This window comes from Neopelma chrysocephalum, unplaced genomic scaffold, assembly GCF_003984885.1.
Source record: "Neopelma chrysocephalum unplaced genomic scaffold, ASM398488v2 Primary Assembly neopelma1_22b, whole genome shotgun sequence".
NCBI lineage: Eukaryota > Metazoa > Chordata > Aves > Passeriformes > Pipridae > Neopelma > Neopelma chrysocephalum.
This window is the reverse complement of record NW_020897690.1, coordinates 11,291,075-11,312,715: the sequence shown is the minus strand read 5'-3', so window position 1 is coordinate 11,312,715 and position 21,641 is coordinate 11,291,075. Positions and strand designations below refer to the sequence as shown.

General features: G+C 38.4%; 1 protein-coding gene across 2 annotated transcripts in view; it reads right to left on the bottom strand.

The window, feature by feature from the left end:
- Positions 1-21,641, bottom strand: part of MOCOS (molybdenum cofactor sulfurase) — a 211,446-nt gene that overhangs the window by 24,111 nt on the left and 165,694 nt on the right. For both annotated transcript variants that reach the window (XM_027680089.1, XM_027680100.1), the window contains 3 exons: positions 11,850-11,966; positions 8,613-9,056; positions 1,727-1,889 (listed from right to left, as the gene is read on the bottom strand). In XM_027680089.1, the coding sequence (XP_027535890.1) occupies positions 1,727-1,889; positions 8,613-9,056; positions 11,850-11,966 (724 nt within the window). The remainder of the gene's footprint in view (positions 1-1,726; positions 1,890-8,612; positions 9,057-11,849; positions 11,967-21,641) is intronic.

Below are 21,641 nucleotides of genomic sequence, written 5' to 3'. Positions count from 1 at the left end.
TGTGTGGAAATGGTTCTCACTTTCATCAGAAGGAAGGTGACTGACAGTGAAAACTCCAAAAATGACACAAAGTAAAATGTTGGATTTAAAGGCCAATTTCACCCTGGCCCTAACTGTGGCAAGACATTGCAAATCTCAGTGAGAAATGGGTGCCTTGACTGTCATTTTTGTCTGAGAAAACTTCTTTCTAACTCTGAAGTATGTCAGTACAGGTATTATTGACAGGTGAACATACTAATGGATGTGTGCTGGTCTGAACAAGTACTAGCAAGGAAAAATGAAGGACAGACTTAAAAGAGCAGAATGAAGCAATCAAAAGGCCTAACAGAGATGAACTGTAAATGTGAAGGACAAATGGAGAAAGTTTTGATAAGACATCACACTGTGTCTGCAAGAAAGAAGTATGTGTAGAAAGGGAGATGGTAGGGAACTGAATTTCTAGAAATCACTAATTCTTAATCATTTGATAATTTAAAAGTTATGGGAGAAGGCTGTCTGTGCAGCTGTACTACAGAAATTTGAGGTGCAAAGTGCTCCACACAGAATTGAAATTAATTACTGATACCTTTTCAAAGAAATACTATAGAGGGAAGAGTAGAAAGCAGCAGTGCTTGTGCCAGCGAGCAAGTCTGGAATCCCTAAGAAGAGAGTAGATTGTGTTTGGGATCAGAAGCACACAAAAAAATCACATGATTAGTGGAAGTATCCAAATGTACATTTGAGAAACCTTTTTCAGACAAAGGGAACCAACTGGTCAGATTTAATTCCACAGAGAGTTCTCAGACAGTTGAAGAGGACAACAACTGTAAGGTACAAACAGAAAGGAGACTGTAGCTACAGATCCACTCATATGGATTTCTAATAAAAGTTGAAAAATCTTAAGATAGGTTCCCTTGTTTTGCTCTAGCTGCTGAAAATGTGGGCACATATATATTATTAATGGTTAAGATATACACGCTGAGTAAATGTTAGACCCCAGGGAAATTATGAACACCATTCAGACACATGCACACTCAGCATTAATAATGACTTTTGTGGACTACAAACCTGCTCCAGTGTTCAGTGCCAATGGCACTGTTAGCAAAAGAAATAATTTTCACCCCCAAGCAGCAAAGGGTTTTCTGTAACACTTTACATAGGTTTTTTTTCTTTTTTTTTTCCCCTCAGAAGGGAATAAAAAGGGTTTTGATAAATCCCAAGAAGCTCAAAAATCATGAAATATTTGCCTGCTAGTGTGAGTATTTAACTCAGCTAAATAATGTCTGGTCCTTATTTTAAGTCCTACTAACTTCTGCTAGACTCTACCCATCTAAACTCACAGATGGAAGGAGGAAGAGAGACATAAAATGGGAAAGTCTTTGGCCAGGGTGTTTAATGTTGGACTTCTGTTCTATTCCTTTACCTTTGCAGCAATAATAGTCCCTTCAGGCTTTGGGACTTCATGATGTGGAGAGATACACTAGTCAGTAAATTTTCACATCTATCTGTTCCTTTCTCCGTCCTGGAGCATCCACGTTATGATTGCACACAGGGAATCACTGTCTACTCTCTGCCCACCCCTACAACAATTTAGTAACTCCCCCAGGGCTGTGTATTACAACTTGGGCTTTTATTGCCCACAGCTGGCACAGAACTTGTCACTGAAGTCAGTAAGCATGCACAGCATTCAGTAGTTTGGTGGGTGCATGCCAATAAAGAAGGGAAGAAGAGAATATTGTTTACTAACCTTCTGCCTGAATAACCATAATTTTTTGCTTCAGATCAATCGAGGGATTTATAAGACACAATCTTGGCTCCTGCTTCTGAGTCACGCAGACTCCATTCTGGTTTACAACCATCCAGTTTCGGTCATACAACAAACCCTGATTTCCTACTGGCCATTCTGTAACCTGGGAAAGCGTCAAGAAGGGATACAAAGGTTTAGAAAATGTTGGTTTAGAAAATATTGGCTATATTAATAGATTTATGCTGAAAAGAAAAGAGAAGGAAAAGATTCCATTAATGAAACTCTTTGCAATTAGGAAAGTTTGATCAAGACAATGTCGGCCTTTTATAAGAGAAACCTTAACTGCAAAACAAAGATAAAGATATCACTGCACAAAGCTGACAAAATAAAATCAAATCACTCTAATTTGTTACATATTATCATATACTTTGATTTAACTGAGCTATAAGAATAAACAATCTCCAAAACACTCTGAAAACTGTTTTCAGTTTTATACTCATCCATTTTTAGGACCTCTTCCCCCAACTATTTTCATTTAACTTAAAAAGCACAGACATTTCATAGGAGTTTTATAAATTAAGGCAAAACCAAACAAACAGAAAGCAAGAAAAATGTGCAATTCAAAATTCTAAAAAATCTTGTTTTTCATAAAATGGGAACCACTTATCAATGAATCCATTTGAGAAAACCTCCACCACTGAAGCTTCTGTTTTGGCTGGGAATAGTTTCTCCAGATCCCCTTATAACAAAACACATTGACTTCTTTGTTATCTGTCCTTCCATCACTTCTATAACACTCTTCACATCCAACAGCCCATACAAGCATATTGTCCTTGCTTTCACGTACATTTTTTCTCGTGAAAAGGACATCTGTTTCTGATGCTACACAGATGGTAATCTTGAAATCTAAAAAGACAGCAATTTTATTAATGCCTTTGGGTGATAATAGTATCTGCTTTCTCCTCCAGAATGTTAAACTATTAATACCATTCTTTTGACATAAAGCTGGCCACTTAGACATATTCTTCAGCTCACGTATGCTTTCTAGTTCTCGTAGAAAAGCTTAGTACAGCTCCCATGAATTAGGTGGCAAAAGACTTTAGCAAAAAATATTGAGTAAAAGATATGACAAGCACAGCCGGATGCTCTGAAGAAAAGCATGACTGGAAGCACTGGTTAGATTAATTAAAAATCACATTTTTGTTTATCATGTGCTCTATCCAGAACTCCACAGAACCCAAAATATCCCATAAACTTTTCCAGTTTTTATAGAAGCCTGCAGCAATAGCTTGACACTGACAGCCTGACTAGAGAAAACTGAGGACAGGCATTCTAGGACTGAAAACTTAAAGCATCAAAGCTGAACTCTAAATAATTTGGCCACAGTGCTACCAACTATATTGAATACAGGAAATACATGGAAAAAATTTTAAGAGAAGAAATGTGTTCTATCAACCTATTTGACTTACTATTTGGCAGTTTTTTTAAAGCAAGCATGGATGAAAAATTCAGTGATAAAGAGAAACTTTACATCTGACAGTGTCATCTGAAACCATATTGTCCAAGCACCTCAAACTGCCAGCACCTAAATTATGTGAGCCTTTGCTCTGTCTTTTTAGGAGAGAAATCGTAGCCCAAAGACTGCAATATCAGCTGAAGAACAGATTTTTGTTCTTACTGCAAATTATTCTTTGGAGAGACCAGTATTTTTGGTTATCCTATATAATTAGACTACAAAATGCATTTGAACAGCTGGTAATCACCTGAGAGCTACAAGAATTTCCTGCTAACAAATCTCCCTTCCAAAACAGAAGATCACTAATTGGTAATAAATCCTGCCATGGATCCAACAGATCTTTGCAGGATTTACAATATATAAAGAACAGAATAAACTAAAAAAGCAGAAAAATAGAAAAAGAACAAAGAAGTTCCTAGTTCCCTATTGTAATATTCAGCTGTTTTGGTTCCACTTCAGGACAGCAATCTTATTCAGGAAATAGCTTAAGTGTTTGCTTACCCTTCACTGAAGGCAAGAAGTTGTATGAGCAAAACAAAACATTCTCTTTAATCAGAGATTCAGCTACCTTTTACATGCTGACAGGTATTAAAGGGTAAGCCCAGCTAACTAGGTAGCCGATATTTCAAAATAATCAACACCTTCCACTCAAAATACCTCTGATAGGTCCAAAATAATGGCAACTAACTCCATGCTTCACTCTGAGGTGCAGCACATGACTTTAGGTCCTCACCCATTTTTCCCCTTCCTCTGGGTATTTGCCATTGTAGTAAGAGTCACACACGTGTGTGTGACTCTGCACACACACATGCCCTGCAGTGTGTCCCTGCAGTGAGTCCCTGTCCTCTCACAGATGTCCTCTGTACACTGTCAAGTGCTGTACTCCTCACTTTTCAACTTCCTGTATTGCACATGTTCCTAGGATCCCAATAGAAAAAGTTGCAACAACAAAATAACTGTGCGCTCTGCCTTGGATGGAGAGTCGCAGATGGTTCTAAACAGTCAGGGCTGATTTGTTGCTAATACTGACACTGGAGACGAGCATGGAAGAACATACTCATGTCTGTTCTCAGCACTTAGCCTTGAAACCTGTGCAGGCCATCTCCTGCTATTATTTTAAAGAGGCTGAAGGAATTGTTACATAATTGCAAGCAACTGAATAGAGAAGTTCAGACAAAGTCTGCCTGGTCTGCTTTCATCTGACACATGAGAGGAGTGGTTCAACTTGGCTGCCTCTGATTACACCTGAGTTCTCTGCTGAAGACCCAGCAGATATGACATAGGCCGCAATGATGATCCAAATCCCAATAGGATCAGCAGCAGGAGGACAGGCAGGGCACTCAAATATCAGTGAATACCTATATTCAGGCAACCAATGCAGTGCAGTAAAGCAAGTGATGACACTTACTACGAAGTAAAATGAACGCAGGTTAGCATATGTGGCAGTGAGCAGTACTGCATTATATAGTTTCTAACATGATTCCCAGAAGTTGTCTGGCTGTGTCTGAGTACTGAGACAAATTAGAAGAGGGAGGACAGAAAGAAAGCAGGGAGACCATGATTTTACTGATAGATGCTAGCATACACCTTCATTACCAGCATGGCAGATGGTGATGCATCCCAGCATCATTCAATATGAGGTTCTCTACCTGTCACAAGCAAGGATCATTGCACAGTACAGACAGTACTTGGCATTGTCCTATCTGCTTTAGTCCATTTTTCTTACTGTAAATAAAAATATCCACTGCAAAAACAGTTTGTTGGTTTTTTTTTTTTTATTTTCAGAATTGTCTTTAAAGCATTTTAGGCTGCATTTCTCCCATTTTTCACAGTAATGTCATCATGAAGGCTAGCACAGTTTTTGAACACATTAAAGGAATCACTGAATAGGTTTTAAATTATGTAAGTTTAAAAATGTTAGTGGTCTTACATGTAATTTATCCACTGATCACCAGGAATTTGCATTGTATTTTAAATTACAGGCTAATTTGTCTTCTCTGTTGAGATGCAATTTTTTTTGTACTCTGAAATCTCCTGCAAGAATAATAAAGTTATTAATGTTTAAAGTCCTAACCTCTTTCACTAGGCACATTGCATTATATAATTATGCAAAATTCAATGACATGAGAGATGTTCATGTTTAAAAATGCATGTTTAAAACACATTTCTGTGTTGGAAAAGTAGAAGAAAGTGGTCTAGGATAGAGGTTTGTCCTGTGCTTCTCCCCATTTAATAAAATAATTGTAGGGAAAAGAAAACACATTTAAGAAGTTGAGTTGGAATATTCTGCCCTCTGCTTCCTGCATCATATGTACAAAACTCATAGAACAACATTGAACAGAGACTGTCCCATGGCCAGGAACATTCTATAAAGTGCTGCAGGAATTATCTGACCTGCAGTGAGCTGATGATCTTCGTGCCAAGCTTCATCCTTCCAGCTGCCAAAGCACTCTGTGCTCTCATTTTCTCTGGAGGTCAAGCACCTCTCATACTAAATCACTTAGAATAGAACAGAGAAATCAGAGTTTAGCAGAGGAGGAGATTATGTGACTCTAAAGAGGAGATCAAACAGCTGGGAGTTTGTACTCACATCCTCCTCAAGTTTGTCCTCCTGTCACTAATCATCTGTCCTGCAACCAGCAAGTCAGTGGGCAGATTTCACTGGCAGATGGGCTGGGTCCTGCACACATGGCTAGGTGGAATTTTCCACTGCACGTATTATTTTAGGAAAATGCAAGCTATCATGTAGTTACAATAAAGCCTATTTACTGCATGCGCTAAAGGTCTGACCCCCCACACCAGTTGGAGGCCTGCACTTGAACCTACAGATCTATGAGCTTCTGATCTCAAGTATCGAAGTATCACAAAATGAATGAATTTATTACAGCCCAGTATTTAAACTATTTTCATCTTTTCACATCAGCGAGCTTAGAGTTACCCCATAACTGAAAAAAAATGGAGACCAAATTGAACATATTGTTCTCAATTTCCAACAACTACAAAGAATCTAGAGTTATTTTAGATTTAAAACATGAAACTGAATTTCAATTCTTTGATTGCAACCAAAGACTAAGGAAACAACAAGTTACGTGATTATTACTTTAGAAGTTTATGTGTTTACTGAAGTAAGGAGATAATATAATGCTGAGTGTGAAGTCTGTATGACAAAGATGACTAAGCAAATGACAAAGGAATAGTTTTGTATACAATTCAGTCCTTTCAAGATAAAGCCTAGAGATTCTGGTATAATCATTATTTTAGAAGGCAAAATGATTTTCAGGACTTGAATCCCTTTAGTTGTGTTGAGGTTTCTCTAGCACAACTTGTTTAAAACTCCAGTGCATGTAGCATGGGTTGTTTTTCCTGTTTCAAGGTGGTTTAGGCTGAAGTTGCAGTAATGATATATATAGACATATATATAGTGTATATATATATACATCCACAGATAGATAGATAGATAGATAGATAGATAGATAGATATAGTGGAGATTGGTGCACTCTGTAGTTAGCAACGGAGTGGGTATATATATATTTAATTGTCTATTACTCTTTGGCAATACAAGCTCTGACAGTGCTTAGATTACGTGGTTCTAATGCGTCTGACGCTTTGTCAGAAAAAACCCCAGACTTCAAAAATTACTCTAGGCATGCAAATTAGGCTTCATAATGTAGTTGCAGTTTTAATATCTATTTTTGCATTATTCACATCAGCTAGTGTTAGCTCCACAATCCAAGTTGCCTTGGGTTCCTCTTGTAGTCAATGAAAAGAGACAAAAATATCCAGGAACAATGTATGTTTCCTACTGCAGATGCCTATTTTATGATAAAATGAATTAGCAGATCTGCATCTCTCACTGCTTACAGAACAATATGTAACTTTAGAGGCATAAACTGAGGTAAGATGAACCCTGTTTTCACTCTAGGTCCATTAACACATGCCTAGCACAAGAAGTATGCAAGTGGCATGGGGATTTTCCCCCTCCATATAATATTGCAATTCTGTCTGTCAGGGAGTAGTACCAGGTTTGTGTGAATTTATCACTCAGAGTCATTTCCCCTCATAGAGCTTGAAGAGAAGAAACCTGGCTCAGCTTGTGGGGAAATATAAGCTTTCTTTCATGCTGAGGTATGTCTTACCTGCTCCTGGGCAAAATCACTTCAAAGCCTTCTTAGCACTGAATGTTGTGGTATGTATCTCACAACACCAGCCTGCATGTTAAAAATAGAATTTAACCCCAAAGGGGCCTGAATAGTGCTACAACATATTTCAGCAGCTTCTATAGTGGGCTTCTGTAACACAGCTATAAAACCGGCAACACTTAAACAAAGGTTAAAAAATTTTCACATGAAATGGGCAATTAATTTGATTTTCTAAACAGTTTGATCTAGTGGGAGATTAATAAGGGGTGGAAATTGCTTGTTCAGGTCTCATTTAATGCTCAGGATTGTGTCTCTGAATTAAAGACATCATAAGCCAAATCAAATTTAAGAATACAGATGTTTTGTTGATCATTTAACAGTGTTTAATTGCCCAACCTCTTTTTGCATTAAGAAGAAAAAAACCAACCCAAACATGATCAAATCAGTTGAGAATCCCTATTTGAAAGGCAGGGGATTTGTCTCTGGGTTTGACCCCAATTCTCGCTCAGATATGAGACAGTGGCCTACACCAGTAAGTTTTCGTAAGAAAAGTTATATCATTATTGACATTCATTAAATCACTTTCCAGTATGGTACTAAGCAGAGTCACATTCTAGGTCATGTGTGGGCCATACACCTATTTCATCATGCACTATTTTAAAAAAAAAAGTCACTGCTAAGGTGATGATATTATTAACTTTGTAAAAAAGCAATTAAAATCTTCAAAGAGTGAACTTTCAAATAGTGCAGCAACACTTAAATGTCATATTTCTGTTGCAAATGTATTTTTAATGATAACATTTCTTTGTAATGTAAATCAGCTGCCTCTCAATTATAACATGTTAATCAAGTTATTTCTCAATTGCTGCCTACCCATCAATGCCTACAAGTCCATCACATGTCATTCTGTAAAAGCATACTAATTACTTGATTATATTTTAGTCAAGTTTTGCAAATCCAACTATTTTCTTCAAGACAGTATATTGTGTGCAGATTTGGCTCTCATGGGGGAGGAGAAAGCAGAAGATGTGTTTGCACCCTGTAACTTCAGCCTACTTGAAAATCCTTCAAAGTACCCTAACATGCAAGACTTGATCCTAGAAGTTGGAAAAAAGGAGACATGGGTTCTGACACACTGCTTCCTAATATCTCATGCACATGGCCAAGAGGGGTAAGGAAAAACACTAGGTTGAGCTGAATAAATACTTCAGAATGATTCAAAGCACATACCTCAAATGCAGAGCAGGATTTGATTGGGTAGAGGTAGATGCTGGCAACAGTGATGGGCTTGCCACCTTTCCTACATGTTGGCACTGCAGTCTCAGAAACAGCTGCCCTTATGCTTTCAGCCTCAGTCTCCAGTGGCTGCCAGTTGACAGTTGTCTTTGTCGCAGACAGATTACTCCTGAGTTCTCCATCTGAGATTTGCAGTATTGGAGACAATTTATCTGCATTGTTAAAGGAAGGGAGGTCATCTGGAACAGACTCTATTGTCAGCTTTGTAACAGACTTGAAAGGAACCTTAGTGTCCGATTTGGAAAGTCTGGTGGCTATGATAAAATTCAAAAAGGTCTGTGCATCTTCAAAAGAAGACATGTAGCCGAAGGATATTCTCACAGAACCAGTGGGACGTCCATCAACTAGGTCTATATCATCTCCACAGACATGGCCAGCCTGGTTTGAAACAGGAAAGAAACCAGAGAACTGTGATGACACTTTGCTTTATTTCCCTCTAATTTCACCTAGTTATTAATGAGTCTCTTAATTCTCACCTGAAAAACTCTTGTAAAAAATACAAGGCTAACTCATGAATACAGAGAGAAAATGGAGAAAAAAAATCCCAACTATCTTATGATTTACTCAAATTGAGAGAAGATAATTTTGAGCTGCTTGTCCTATTCTACTCTAAGGAAAGAGATGTTTATCACACACATATCAATTATCACAAAAAGGTTGTATGTCCCGTGATTGCCTGCTAGCTATAGCAGTCTCCAGGGATATTCCAGTCTCACCTGCATAGTTCACTGGGATTTAAACTGAGTTATTATATTCAGATAAGTGCGCAAACCATGAGACAGCTGATTTTTATGGGTCAGTTGTCTTGATATTCACTGTCAGAACGGTTCCATTTTATACCACTAGTGGTTTATTCATGGCTTGTGTTAAATAGTCCAAACGACAGAGAACTGATCTGGGATATTAGCAAAGCAGAGACTTGAATCTAGAGCTCAAACATCCAGAGTGACATTCCTTGTCATTGGAATATGCAGCAAATCTCTCTTGCTGATCCAGTCAACACATTGCTTTCAGGATGGAGGGAACTAGCCTTTTCTCTCTCTAGCCTTCCTCCTTTGTAGAACACAAATTTCCACTTGCAAAACTTTTGTTGAAAAACCCCTATATTGTCACTTCTATTTGATATGTCTTTCATACAACACTCTATGGAAAACTCCCCCTTAAGAGCAGAAGTTTCTCATACCGTAAGTCAGCCAGCGAGTTCTGCCACTCACCACCAGAGAAGTAAGCCAGAGTCCCCTTTTGTTCATCCATCTAATATTAGCTCATCAATGAACATAAGATTTAGTCCTAACTCAGCATCCTATTCCTCTAAGTGCAGCAGCTGTTGGTTTTTTCCTCAGAATTTAATTTATTTACACATTTCAGTTACATTAAAAATGGATGCGTGAATAGTTTATTTACGTGAGGGTTTTTTTTAAGTAAAAAATGTCACAGTACAGTGAACACAGGTCCCATTTATGCAAAGAGAAATCAAAAAATCTACATCTTTGTCAAAGCATGCAATACAGTAGTAAATATTTTAGTGCAGTGTGATGTAGTTTTTATCCTTGACAACAGAGCAGAAGCAATATTTGTGAAATTAGGTTGCAACTGTTCATATACTCTTCTGTAACCCTTCTGCCAAATATTGCTTGATTGACTAAGGAGAGAGGTTCCTGCTGTGCAAATAAGTAAATGAGTTCCTATGTAACACGCTAAGAAAACTAACCATGCTTTTCCAGGGACCCTTGAGGACAGAAAGTCCCCCATCACAGGCATTTTATACATTTAAATCTTCATCAGGGAAGGAAGAATACAGTCAGCATGCTGGGAAAAGATGAAACCGAAGTATATGTGCAAATAATGTGATAAAAGATGCCTTCCACTACACAGTAATGTTGTCAATAACTCATCTTGATACTTCTCAAAGAACTGATGGGAATGGAATGTCCCAAAATAATGACTGCATGACTGTATAACCTCACACACAACCTTTTGCAGTTTAAGTGTCTCTCTATAAAACTTTGGCCTATCCCCATTTAAATGATACAGACCTAAAAGAGGTCACTCACTCTTTAGCAAAATCCTCCTTGTATTAGGACATCTAAGAGTATGGCAATTTGGCATTTTTCACTTCAGAAGAAGGGTAGGCCCTTTTTTCCTTTCTCAGAGGAGAGAGCTTCCATGGTAAATCAAAGCACTATTTTGTCAAGGAATGCATTAAAGACCTCCCTGCCTTTAAGAACTTATCTTATCAGTCCTGCATGTAAATGTATTTGCAAAAGCTATCTAAATGTCTCTGTGAAATTATGAGGAAGCTATAATATCAGTACAGCCATTAGATTTATTTTTTTACCTTTTGAATAACACCATTAATAAAATTTTTGATTGCTCTGAATTAATTTAGTGTAATTTCAAACTCTGACAAATATGCAGACAGGAAGCCTCCTCCACTTCACTGTAATACATCCTGCTATAGATCTTTTAATGAGAATTTATGGAAAATATTAGTAATCTTGAAAACAGTCTTTACATTCATGTTCTAACAATTACACCAGTAATCTAAGTAGATGTCATCTAAATTTACTTCATTCTCTGAGATTCACTGTATGTTCCCATTTATTGTTTCTTGTCCAATTTGCATACTTATTTTAAACTGCAACACCCAACAGCAATAGGCCTACAATGCTTGAACATTATTAAGTACAATTAAGGATACCTAAGGAACAACATGAGATGAATTGTCCATGAATTTCTGTTCTGCAGGAAGTCTGGATTTCATGTTATCCCAAATCAGAATAAGAAAGTTTAATTTCCTATTTTCCGATGAAATAAAACAACCACAAATACTTCTTTGGGTCCATAAAATGATTTTGTTTCAACACCTAATTTCAATGAATTGAATTTTAGTTAATTTAGTTCTTTAACATGGCAAGTGAGTCAAAAAGTCAGAGAAAGCAACTCAAATTTACTTTCATTCTTAAAAGTCACAGAGACTTAAACCCATGGAACAGGATGAACTTACTTTAGCTTTTAAACACTTTTTTTTTACACAGAGGCAGATTTTCTGCTCCCCTTCAAACCTCCCATTCAGGAAATTCAGAAATGATAGCCAGAAGATGACTCCTGGGTCACTGAGTATTTTCCACGGACAATATATCTATCAAGTAATCACACTGAGAAACTAACCTGCAGGTTCCTTTGGATGTCCTCATTGCTTATATCCAAATACATCTGGCAGGCTCCTGTGTTACAGAAGCAACCTGTGCGGACATGTATGTTGTGCAGACTGGCCATCTTGTCCACCTTCGCAATTCAGCAGTAGATATAGGAGCAGAATGAAAAATAAACATTTCAAAGTTGTGGTCAACAAGATACAATGTTTTAAAAGTAGAAATTAATGAAGGTAAATGATGTCTCTACATTATTAACAATGTACTGAAGCTTTTACCATTCCCATACAGATTTAGGAACTTTCAGCTCTGTTATTTCAGCTAGAACAAAACAGTCGTAGAAGCAGAAATGCTTACCTTGGCATTGCAAGACTCCTACATACAAAACACACACAAACAGGGCATATAGGTTCAGGTCATGGTCCTGTAAATGCCAATACATCTGCTTAATTTTAAACCTGTGAACAGGTTTATTCACATCAGTAGTGTTAATTACAGACCTTCAGCAAGGTGTCACTTGGTGTCTTGGCAGAATCACCACCTACAACTGCTTCTGCAGAGACTGAAGAGAGGCCTGGGGCACCTTTTCAGTTAGCTAAAGAAAACTCTGTTCTCTGGTGATCTGAAACTGCAATCCTCATTACAGAAACTGACAGTATCTGTGGGATTTTGGAACACAAGTACTGGAAGAATTGGCCTGTCAGTAGGAAGTAACATCTGACATAAAAGACAGTGAACTAGAATGCCTCCTTGAGTCTGCACATACAACCACCAAGTTTACCAAGTCCCTGGTACATTTTTCCCTTGTGCTGTGCTATTTGGTGTTATACCATTTCTCTATCATCCACTAAATAATGAATAGGCAGAAATACAGTACTTGATGACAAACTGGCGTGAATGGGAAGGAATGAAAACAATGTGCAAAGAGAACAGAAGCACATGTCCATATGTGCCTCAGAAAGAGATGCATATACAGGAAGATGGCACTGCAGAGGATACGGATTTTCAGGGTTTCATAGCACAGCTAAGAAACAAGGGAAGCACACCACAGGGATCCTCTTAGTACAGCTAAGAAACCATGGAAGCTCACTGTAGGGAACTGCAAATGCTTTATATTGATTTCAAAAAGCAACAACAGCAGTTGGTAAGGTTAGCTGAGCTGCCACCAGTTATTTCTTAGACAAAAAATGATGAACATTCCTGGTCAGGACTGAGAGAAAAGACAGTCAAATGCATGAAATCTGACACATCCTACCTCTACCACAGACTTCCAGAACAACCTTGCACAAGTTGCACCCTCTGTGCTTTTGCTCCTTTTCTACAAAATGGAATGCTGAGACCTCCAAGAAAAATCATGCTGCAGACTGAGGGGACCCCACTGTATCAGTGACAGAATCCCACTCGCAGAAAGCTTGGCCTCAGCTGCATGCAGAGTGACAGCTCAGCCTAGAGGTGCTGGAATGGAAGTGTCAACCACGTCATACTAACCACTTCCCTAACTTTGAGCTCATGCTTTATCTGTGTGAGGTATCAATGTAAATATTCAACCTAGCTTTTCTAGCCAGTTTAATCCCTATTGGCTTTTATTATTTTCTACATAAATTCCCTCTGTACAGGATAGTGGCCCAATATATATAGCAAATACTTTCTGGTATAATTTAGTCTATCTTCTGTCTCAACATCATCAATATTTTGATATCAGTCTATCTTCTGACATCTTCAAGTTTAACTGTCTAAGACACCAAGCACTTTTAAATTCACTATCTTGGCAGCTTGAAAAACCAAGACTTCTGCTAGAACTTACTCTGTGCTGAAATAATTCAACCTAAATAGTATTTAGCTCTTGGGTTGTTTTTTTTTTTTCATGTGTGCAGCACAAGGTTCTCTGTACAAAAATGTGCTGTATATACAGTACAAATCCTACATTGCTGTAGTGCACAAGTTCTCAAGTTCACACTTAGGTATGTTCAGCACCACTAGTTCAGTTCGAAATGGTTTGGTTCTCCAACAGAGATACAATCAAAATAACTCCATGTATGCAGACTTGGAAAGCAGAGAAAAGAATCAATCCCAAGATCCCTATTCATAATTAATGCCTTGGAGAATATCCTGTGTTCAAAGCATGCTTCTCAAATTGAAGTTACAGTAAAAGGCATCTATTGAGAAAGACTGTTGTGGTGTCCCTAGCTTTGTTTTGTCATAAGACTTCAATCTGGGAACAGTGACATTTTCTTGATGTCTTTTTTCCTTTAGATGAGAAAAGTTGTCATCCTGCCATAACATGGTTTGTCATGGTGCTAGTGACTCGTGGGCGGATCTATCATTCTGTTAATGATGACAAGCAAGGCAAAAATCATGACAGATACTTCACTACTGAAATTGTACAGTGTTTGGGTTTATTTACTCAGTATACAAAAAACTTTAAAATATATAATCTTTTTATTACTAATACTTTTTGAAGAAACATTGCTGGGGCAGCCTTGCTTATCAAAGAGTAGGTAGTATAATGAAGTTTCCATGACACAACTTCAAGAAATTGCAAATGAGGTTTTCTTTTTAAATTTTTTTTAATTTTGGCAAATAAATAATTACTATTCCTTAGTGAACGGTAATTTCATTCTAGCCAAGCAACCTAATACCCTTCTACAATAACACTTTAATTGTTGTATACATTAATCTGTACAGTAGACAAGGTTTATTGATACATTAAAACATATGATCATTAAAGGAATATGGGAATTGTGATTCAGGATGTCCTGGGTTACGCAAAAATTCAGGTATCCACTCTTTATCTTATCCCTAAATAGGTCTACTAATTTGGACTGTGATGGGAACTTGAGATAAGGGTGATACAATTATCCTAGGAGAAAAATGTATTCACAAGTGTGAAAGACTGGAACACTGATGACTGAGACAATCCAGGTGCAAGCTGATGATGTGCAAAGTAGCCACCCAAGTGCTGAGGGTGTGCACACCTACTACTTCAGGCTACAAGCTGGGTGTTGTTTCTTTGCCCTTACACAAATGACTCAGCTGTGATAACTCCACTCTGAGGAAGCATCAGACAATTCACACATGGCCTGAAGATATTCATCTCTGCTGATGGACCTTAATGGATCTGTAACAGGCATCTGTAATATCTTAGAAGGTGTCAAAGACTCCTTTGATCCTGTGATCCAGTATTACATCATCCAGTGTAGAAATCCCTGCTCCAGAGGAGGTACTGGGGGCATTCCCAGTTAGCCTAAGCCAAATAAAAGACCACACTTGAACTTCACTCAACACTGGGTTGTCTTCCCTTACCAGACAGGACTTTTTCCTTACAACCTGGGGCTTCTACCACCACCATGATGGATCCAGACTACGACTACAATGTCAACAGGACTACAACCACTGCTTCACCCAACAGACATTGAGGTTGCAGCAGTCAGGTCTTGTTGCTGAACCCAACAGGTGTCTTGAGGGTCCTTCCAGCCATCTAGGGGCATCTTCAGCCCTGTTCCAACTGCCTGTACCAGTACCGCAGCCTCAATCCAGCACTGATTCTCCAGCTGTTCCTGCCAGATTTTCTGGGCACAGGGGAGGCAAACCATATGAAAGGTGACCATCTTGTCTCTGTCCCTTGGCCAGGTGTGTTTTCTCCAGGTGGGGGAGGGTGGCCACCACCTTGATTTGGTCTGCTGGGTGGGGCTTGGGAAGTTTCTCCTCATTGGTTGGTTTAACCCAGTTTTATCACTATTGTTATTAACCTTTCTTCTTGGTAAAGAGTAATTTTTTCACTTACATCCAGGCATATTTGGTGGCTCTGTATTGGAGAAACCCAGGGTATTGAATCCAAGGGAGGAGGCTTCTGTCCAAGGTCTCTGTCTCTCCAAATTGTCTCAAACTGAGACACAATAGAACAAAGATAAGTTATGCCTAGCTTTAGTACTAACTGAATTTCACTATCACAAATGTGATAATGTATGCAGGTCTTGGGAATGTGATGTACCCATTGGAAACAATGACACTATGTAAAGAATTAGTAAAGGCGGCACTGCAAAATGTCTGTCCCTTGCATGCATGCTTGGCTTTCCCTTGGACATATGTTTTGATTTCTTCTTCTTTAGCTTCACCCTAGAAATATGCTACTTAGGCAGTTAATTTAATCTCTCTCTGCAGTGCTACCACATAGCAAAACAAATAGAACATAAAACATCTGTTACAGTTATTCCAATGAAGAAAAGCTTACTTAAATAAAGCACATCTTTAAAATTGCCATAAGGAGCAATAATGGATATTGAGTTCAGAGTTATGAAATACAGAATGTTGCTTGCAGCTCTGTCTGTAACAGTGGCAGCTGACTTTCGGGAACCAGGAATACATTCATCAGTGAAGGCACAGAAGCATGAATGGTACTAGTGGTAAGTACACAGCTTAACATACTCATATTGTCAGTTTTGGTGATTCCCTGGGTATGATATTTGGAACTATTGGGCCTTAGTCTTTCAGAGCTTAAAGGCAACAATTAAATTGCAAAACACATGCAGAAATCTTGCAGTATTTTTAATGATTTCAGTCAATGAGGACATGACAATTAAGACATCATTACGTAAGTCCTGTCTGCCCCTTGGAGTCCCTTGACACTCATTACTTTTTCTGAAGCTCTTTACTGTGGGCCTGGTCCTGCAGGGTGCCTCACACCCCAACACTTCTGATGTCATATAATCTTGACTTTTGACAAGTAAAAGCTGCTTTTCACACTTCCAAGTCACGGTCTTCAATTTTAATAAAGATACATGAATAAAGCTCACCCAAACCAATTTTTTAAAACGGTTGTTTCTTAGTGAGCTTTCTTTTAGTGTTGTCAGATTGATCAAATGTTAACATTTGGGGTTTCTTTCATAGTTCTTTATCTGATAAACACAATTTTTTTTCATATAAAAAATATTGAAGTGGAGAGCTTTCCGCCCTCCTCGTTTTAATGCATTACCCTACATAGTCCCCTCTTGAATATCCAGTATTCTAGTTGACACCCAGCAGCTGGAAAGCTCTGAAAATAAATAAGCTTCTGGTGTGTTCTGCTTTCTCATTCCCTGTCAAACAGCTGCACCGGTGACTTTTCTGCTTTTGCTAAATGGCTGACTTCTGCTACCCATTTACTTCAGGGCCTCTGGGACAGTCAGCTGAAAGGTGTAAGCTTTTCTCTGGTTTCAGGTTTCATTGAAATAAGTTTGAGAATGATACTTGCTGTAGGAATATATATATACTAAGTGAGAGTAAATATTTAGAAACAGCACATAATTTTGTGTTATTCCTAATCAACTAAGACTTTCACTAAGAATGATGATTTCTTTAGAAACCCTTGCTGAAGTTATTCCCATAGGATAAAATTCTGTAGTTCTTATTCAAGCAAGTACTTCTTATTTGTGTAAGTTATTTTACTGAGTAGCACAAGAATTATTCACATGAATAAAGAAACTTTTTGTAATACATCACGAAGCGTCCTAAAAAAAAACATATAAGTCAATACTGGCAGGTACTGTCCTTCAGAAATTGGGATTGGGACTTCTCATTCTACTTTCAGCAGTATCCAAATATCAGAGCAGTTGGTATGTCTGATGGATTTGCTCATTACAAGAATTTCACTGCACACCACTGATGGCTCGTTATAAAACAGGCTTCATGATGCTGTTCTCCACATCCACTGGTAAATTAATTCACTGATTCATGGCATGGAATTGGAAAGAAAGTAAGCTAGCTCTTTCTGTCATCCAGCATTTGACTGTGAAACGCTGTTGCTGATGCAAATGCGTCAGCATTAATTCTTGTTTAATACAATTTAATAAGAAGTAGGTCAGAAAAAAAAATCAGCACTTGTTTCCAAATCATTGGGGGGGGAGCATTTTAGTTGAGTTATAGTATCATTAAACTGTTTTAACTGCATGGTTTCCTGCAACAAAGGCATTTTTTCCCATCTCAGGGAAATAATTTCCATGTGGGCAGGTTCGCACGGTTTTGATGAATCTGATCCTCTCCTCAGTTTTGAGTCTCTAGTTGTTGAGATAGGTTTAAACTAACTGAAGAGTGGATGTAAATCTCTCTTCAGTCTACATCTATTCGTCACTCACTTTGAACAAAATCTCCATAGTAGAAGGCAGTTAAGTATCAGACAGAGATACTGAAATTTACTGAAATTTTCAAATTCAGTGTCCTGATAGTGTAAATGCTAGCTTATCGGGAACCCTGCAGTTGATGTGATAATTTTCTCTGCTAGTTTTAAAGACAATCAAATACCAGGTAAGATTGCAGGGGACAGAAGCAGCCTGGAAATGTCAGCACTATTCAGAATGTGTGAGTTGCCACTCTGCAGGAATTCTCACTTGGAAGATGCGATATACATAGCGAACTGCAGATCCTCCATGCTTAATGGAGTGACAATAACTTTACATTTCTGACAACCAGAAGCTAGAAGATTTGGGGATGAAGTGGCTATAGGGAAGAAATGAAATACAGACTTTTTACTGGATGATCTCATATTTCATCTGTTTATTTTTTCCAGAAGTACGTGCAGTGAATTAAGGCATGGACTATTTGAAACATATGTAAACTTCATGACTCCAAAATCCAGCTGTTTGAAACTGAACAAGCTGATGAGTAGGTTAAACACCTTGATTTTGTTTCTTTGATTCTTTGTCTCAATGGTCTCTCCAATCAATTACTTTTTTTTTTTCAGTTCAAACTGCATTAATTGACAATGAAAATCTGGTTTGCTATAGTGACATCAGGAAAAGGATGGATTCCAGGAAGAAAAGAAAGCAAAAGGAACTCAAGCCCTCTGTGGTTTCCTACCCCTGACTTCAGCAGAGCATCCCCCTGTGAGTCATAGGAAAAGGTCCATATCTCTACATCCCATTGAGCATTCCCAGCTATTTTGTAGGCTAAAGGCTTTCGGTCGAACTACTGCTAGTCAGAGATGCGGTAGCCAGAGGAAAACCACACAGAAGAAGACTAAGCTATAACTCATATCAAGAGAGATAAAAGGGAATGTAGCAGACTAACATAAGTAGAAAGAATGCCTAGGAATTAAAATGTGCAGTGCATGATACTAAGAGTCTAGGGACACAGATTTGTGTCCCAGTCAAAATCTTTTCCACCTTTTCCTCCCTTTAAATCGCTTAAATTCTGTTCTGTCTGTATTTATCCCCTGAAAATGGGGTTGTAGGGTTAAAATCCCATGATGAGCCATGTTAAAATATTACTTATTACTTTAATTATGGCCATACAGGGTCCTACACAGTATTGGGAGAGAGGGCAAGGGCAGGAAGATGCAAGCAAGAATAGAGAAGGTTGGGCCAGGCTCTTTTTGTCTTCAAAGGATTCAGATGGTAGACTGAAACCAAACACTGCATGCATTCAAAGGCTGCTGATCTGCTTTTACCGAGATGAAGGAAAAGGGAATCCAGTGGAAACTGCCAAAAGTGCAGTCCTTTTGCTACTACCATGTGGTCTCTTTTTATATTTCTCCCATGTGATGAGCTCTATAGATTAGAGCCACAGTTTGGCCCTGCTACTAAACAGAAAATATTTAGCCTCCCTCATTCATCTGAGATTCTTTCATCCAAACAACTATGAGCCTCTTGCTTTTATCTCCTTTCGTTTCCTTAGCAACACGTGAGGACACTCCAGAGAAGCAGTGTTAGGAAACACCTTCAGTCTAGGCTTTCATGAAGCTTTCTAAGTTTGATCAGCTCTGATGAACAGTTTAATAGTAGGCAATTTCGAGCATACTAACTCACATGTGTCTTTGTCTCCAGCAAGGAGATATTACAAAAAGCAACTCAGCTTATACTCTGTCACTACTACCTCAGCAAGAACAGAGCTTCATTACCAACTAACTACTACCAACAACATTTATCACATTGAGACTCTGAAGTACAGCACTTCCTTATGTTCAGTCACTGATTCCCTACCTAGATCAATGAAATTGCCTCTTGTATTGTGAGCTCCTTTTTGTGTTTGAGCACCCAGTCCCATGTAATCAAAGCAAAGATCCAGATTGTAATGATTTCTTCCCAGTTTGAAGCAATAAGGTGCCATTTATTGACAAGACAGTGTGGTTTGCTGCATTGCTGCTATCTCCCTGGTTCAAGACATTCACAGTACAATTGAAAACTAATTGGAAGCAAGGAAATCAGTGGATGTTCAACAGGAATCTTCATAACAATATTTTTGTCTTTATAATCCTATTTGCATTCTATTGTGCAGGTCCATCTGCCATCCCTGGCTTCCTGAAATCAATGGCTAAATCCATAGCTAAAATCAATAGCGAGTAATCACCTCAGCAATTTTTAGGTAGCTATTGGGAAGACAGCCAAAAATCCCATTAAGCAAGTTAGAGAACACTTTTCTTTCCCTGAGTCATCAAAATTAATATAATGAGTGGTTATGCTTCTAAAACCATTAGTGTAACTAGCTCAGAGTCATATGGCCACTACTGCAAAGGCATTCTTAGCTGGAATTAACAAATGCTGTATTTCCATTTTCTGTGGCCCAGACGAAAAAAAGCTGCACATGCCACTTGCAAAATTGAATGATTTTTTCACAAGGAAGTAAAAAGAAACTGATGGAAAAAATAAGAAAGGATTAAATTTGAAGAACAGCAAAGATCTCTCACTTAATAACTTTCTATGAAAATTTATTTCACATGGATTAAATGAAGTAGAAAGTATCCCTCCTCATTGCTTAACAGCTACTCACTTTCTCCTGTAGAGATATGGTATGAATTTCCAAGAAAGTACTGGCAGCTACCATCAGGCTCTGGTCAGTAGTCTGATCTAACTGACCTGGTAGCAACTTCGTGTGCCTGTGAAATGCTGTAGCTTCTTTTTTCCCCCCACTCTTCTAATTCTCATCTTGACGTTGCACTAATTCCATACCTATGCACCATATGTACAGTGAGCTGGAGCTGATCTACTAGTGAAACCAAGAGTATTGTCTAAGACACAAACAGCAAGTATTTCAAGAAATCTACCCACTTCAGGTATTGCATGGTCCCTTTTATCATGTAATGATTAGCAGCGATATGAATATGTATTGAACCAGCTGTGTGTATATAGAAATGTATCCGCCACTTGATATGTGAAGATTTGCCAGTATTTAACATATCTTCTCTCTACTCCTGTGAGGTTAGAATAAGTGGGGAAGACAGACATTGAATCCCTCAAGGTGACACTGAAAGCCTATAGCAGAAGTCAGGCATTTCACCTGGCCGTTGCCAGGTCCTGGCTATGTATCTAAGTCCAGCTGAAACAACTCATTAAGATAGTACCTAAGGAAAAGGAAGGTCTTAAGAGAACATCAGGACACTGAAGCAGTATGAAAGTGCTTCCAGAGCTGGCTGTCACCATGTTATTTACCTAGAATAACTACTTTTATGTGCATTTCCCAACCTGCCTCACATCACTTTGTCCCATGTTACTCTTGTTTTTAGACCTGTCCAAATACAAACAGATGAAATAACTTCTACCTGCACATACTGCTCTGTTTCTTCCCTGGTCACTCCTCTACCGTACAACACTGTTTGAGGCTGCTTGTTCAACTCTTCCGCCATGTTGGATGTCTGTAATCCTCTTTGGTTCTCCTTTCCTGCCCAAACTGGTGTCTCTTTCTTTGCCCAGTCCATATAATAACGGACTTCAGCTGCACTGTGAGAAATTTAGGTTAATTGCTAGGAAATATTTTGTAGTACTGAATATAGCTGAATTCCAGAACAAAATGCCTCTGGAGGCTGGAGGAAAGTTCAAGTAAAGATGACCATGCAATCCTA